The sequence below is a fragment of the Quercus robur genome, chromosome 6 (assembly GCF_932294415.1).
Source record: "Quercus robur chromosome 6, dhQueRobu3.1, whole genome shotgun sequence".
In the NCBI taxonomy this organism is placed as follows: Eukaryota; Viridiplantae; Streptophyta; class Magnoliopsida; order Fagales; family Fagaceae; genus Quercus; species Quercus robur.
In genome coordinates this window covers 7,570,302-7,573,914 of record NC_065539.1, presented here as the reverse complement: position 1 = coordinate 7,573,914, position 3,613 = coordinate 7,570,302, and the positions used below count along the sequence as shown (strand labels likewise).

The window sequence follows — 3,613 nt, the reverse complement described above, 5'->3', positions numbered from 1 at the left end:
CATTAATTGTTTTTTTTTTTTTCTCATAAAAATTTTCTTTAACTAGATTTTTAATCAGTACTCTAAAGACACTCATTAGCATTTTTCATTTTAAAATTATTTTATTAACTTATAAATTAGATTGTCAAAATAAAAATTAATTGAATTTTAATACCGCTTACGTAATATTATTAGATATCAAATACGTTCTGGCCGACACAAAGTTAGGTACGCACGTAGGGTCGTCAGGAAATGACATTTGGTCGAGAAAAAATGTCACGTTGCGTGGCCAGAGGACCACGTAGCAATACTCAAACGCTCTTTCTTTTTGCTGAAAATACTCAAACGCTCTTAAAACATGACTCGTGTGCAATTACATTCAACGTGTCACCACCTAGAGTCAGCTGGTTTCTAATTCCTCGTGGTAAGAAGTAAGAACAGGAATGGTCCCTTGGAATCGGATATCATTGCTGACTATTTCTTTTTATTGCAGGTTCATCATTTTGTCTGCATGTATATTTAACTATTTAAGCAATAGTACGGTACCATCCAAAGAGCCATTAACATGAATAACGCAATCAGATTAACTCGAACGTATCCACCAACTTTGCTTTCAGTACCTCTGCCACAACAGAAAGCGTCTGGAATCAGATTCAGGAAGATCACAAGTATGTCAACCCAACCTGAGAGTAAGCAGAACAGGGACGAGGTCCAGAAGGGCCTGAACCCAAATCAGAAAACTGGGTAAGGTTTTTTTTTTTTCTAATCCATTATCCATTTCATATATATACTGAAGTTTTTTTAATTGTAAGTTGAATTTTTTTATTAGTGTTTGAAATTTGTTGTTGCGTATGTGTGGGAATAGGAACGTGATGTCTCATTCGTTTGGGGATGGATACGCCACCAGGTCAGATGAGGAAGGATTTGGTGGAATATATGGAGAGAAACAGTCTTTTCAGAAGCCCCAGAAGGATGAGCCTATCCATGAAAATCACCCTGGTAAGCCACAGTTTAACTTGTTAACCATCAGTATATCTGGTTGGTGCTTCAATATATAGTTTTATAAGCTTGTTTATAAGACCTAAATACATCCAAATAGGACCAAATACCCCCATTAAAACTCCCACAGCTATTTATAGTTTTATATGGTTTGCAATTGCTCTTTTTCTCTCATACAATCCTAATTAAGATTTTTGGAATTGTACATATAAAGCTTATGACAAGACACAAGGAAGCGAGGTGAAGGAGAAGGAAAAGGCAAGGCACCAGACCAATGCAAATTCGTAGATACGGGCCATACGGCAGGCCCCTTCTCACCCTTTGGGCCTTCGGCCATGGTCAATCATGTATGAGACCTGTTTAATTTGTGGGGGCTTGTGTTCCCTCTAATAATTAACTACGTCGCTATGTATTAATGTTCACCGGCGAAGATTTGTTTTTGTCTTTGTTTTTCTTAATAAATTTTGACTTTTATTTGTGGTCTAAATCATGGATGTTGTATATGTTGGAGACTTATTTTGCAATAGAAAAATATCCTAAATTTTTTTTTTTTTACTAAATATATTCTGAATATTAGTACTTAAATTCATTGAAAAGTCACACCTTGCAGACTTAACCAACCATAGGATTTAGGTCCTAATTAATCTCAGAGGCTACAAACACTAAACAACAGGCTTGTTCAAATTAAGAGAATAGTAGGGAATTTTTGTACCATAGAATTCTACTGATGTTTAAAAGTGAAGTTATTACTTGACAATTTTATAAGGAAAATCCCCCATGGTTATACGAGTCCTGCAATATGTTCTTGTTCCGGAAACCAGGGGCCCATTTGGTGCTGTTGTTAAGCTATAGTTTTCAGTATTTAAATATCACAACACGTATTTTCACAACACTTTTTTACTCACGTGTTTTTTCACAACACCTAAATTAACAAATAACATCAATGCTAAAAATCTCTTATCAAACGGCCCTAGAAGTCTGTAATAATTGTGTTGAAAATTCGCATGTTTTCCCATTTGTGGCCTATTGATTAGTCTAATAAAAAAGCTTATGAATCTTGAACCTTTAATAGAGTAATGGTGCCAATTTTATGCCAATTGATGATGCCGAAAAAGTCACCAGTGAGCCACAGGTACTTGCGCACTCGAAATAGCACCTGCACAACACAAAAGAGAAGACCTTGTAGAGAGCACCGGTGTGGTGCCGGCCAAGTACCCTCCAAAGGTCAAGTTAGAACTTCTTACAACTCTAGAGTGTTAGAGAGGGGTGAATTATGCGTACCTTGGCTAGTGAGGGTATTGGGGCTTTTATAGTAGTAGAGAGTTAACATCTTTTTCTTGCTGTAGAAGTCTTTTCCTTATAGGAGTTTCTTTTGAGCATATTTGGCGGGATCCTTTCCTTATAGGAATCCCTTTGAGTAGCACCTAACATGGAGGGCAAGATTTTTCCTTATATATGCAATCGTGGGCACCAAGCAAACTACTATAGAGACCGTCAACTTATTCAAGACCGTCAGGTTTACAGGTGTCAGCTTATTGAGACCGTCAGTCATTTGGTTTTGTCAGCTGACTCCCTTTACTACCCTTATTAGATCTCTCTAAACCGTTAGCTTATAACGGAAACTGATGGTTTTGCTTGCTCTTTGCCGTCAGCTTACAAAAGAAGCTGACGGTTTTGCCTGCTTACTATTTTTGCCCATATCACCAATGAAATTTAGAGAGGTGAGAGGTCCAAGCCCCTCTCTTAACATAAATTGAGTTCAAGCAAAGAATGAAGAATGTAAGGCAGTTAGAGGGAGCAAAAATCAAAAGAACTAACGAAACCATTTGACAGGCCTGACCCATCTTTCCAAATTGTCAACCACTCCATGGACAAAGCCAGCCCATCTTTTCAAGGCGTGAGCCACCCCCATAGACAAAGCTGGGCCTTCTTTCCAAAGTGTGAGCCACCTGCCTGACTAACACCTCAAATTAAATTCAAAATATTTTCCTAATTGTTTTCAGGAATTTTTTTAGGTGTTTTGAGAAGTTGTTCTCCAAAATTGTGTCCTAAAGTCCGTTTGGTAAAATAAGAGAGGTAGGGAGAGAAAATTATTGGAGTGTTTGCTCTGGTTGATTTGTGGAAAGAAAATTGGTAGGTTTCAAGTATACTCTTTTTTTTTTTTTAATTCACAAAAATGTTTTTTTTTTTTCCTTAAAGTGAAAAGAAAATAAGAAAGAAAACTTGGAGCCTTGCTCATAGGGGGTGTTTGGTACTGTTGTTTAAACAACAATTTTTAGTATTTAAATACTGAAATATGTATTTCCATAACACTTTTTAACCCACGCGTATTTCCAAAACACTTAAACAACTATACTAGAAATCTCTTACCAAATGTGCAACTGTGCAAATGTTCAGCTGTGCAAATTTTGGTTTTATCAACATTATCTGGCTTCCCTTTCCTTTTTTGGCCTTTTTCAATGTTGTCTAGGTCTTAGTCTCAAACGTTTTTTTTTTTTTTTTTTTTTGGGTGTTCATTCATTTCTTTCTTTACTAGTTTCGCATAGGGTAGGGGAGTTTTTATAGTTTTGGGCATTGTTATTGATACCGTTCTGTTCCGACTGAAACGGCCGGAATTTTTCGTACCGGTATGCAA

The 3,613-nt window shown here is 36.7% G+C and overlaps 1 protein-coding gene across 2 annotated transcripts; it reads left to right on the top strand.

The window, feature by feature from the left end:
* The first annotated feature begins 303 nt into the window (after nucleotides 1–303).
* LOC126732543 (uncharacterized) lies at nucleotides 304–1,532 on the top strand. 2 transcript variants are annotated; one of them, XM_050435461.1, is made up of 4 exons: nucleotides 304–403; nucleotides 473–723; nucleotides 845–978; nucleotides 1,193–1,532. In XM_050435461.1, the coding sequence occupies exons 2-4, from the start codon at nucleotides 545–547 to the stop codon at nucleotides 1,264–1,266; spliced, it is 387 nt and encodes a 128-aa protein (XP_050291418.1). In that variant the 5' UTR covers nucleotides 304–403; nucleotides 473–544; the 3' UTR covers nucleotides 1,267–1,532. The 2 variants fall into 2 exon arrangements, with proteins under 2 accessions (XP_050291418.1, XP_050291417.1); XM_050435460.1 differs by lacking the exon at nucleotides 304–403 and having other exon boundaries at nucleotides 438–723.
* The last annotated feature ends 2,081 nt before the right edge of the window (nucleotides 1,533–3,613 follow it).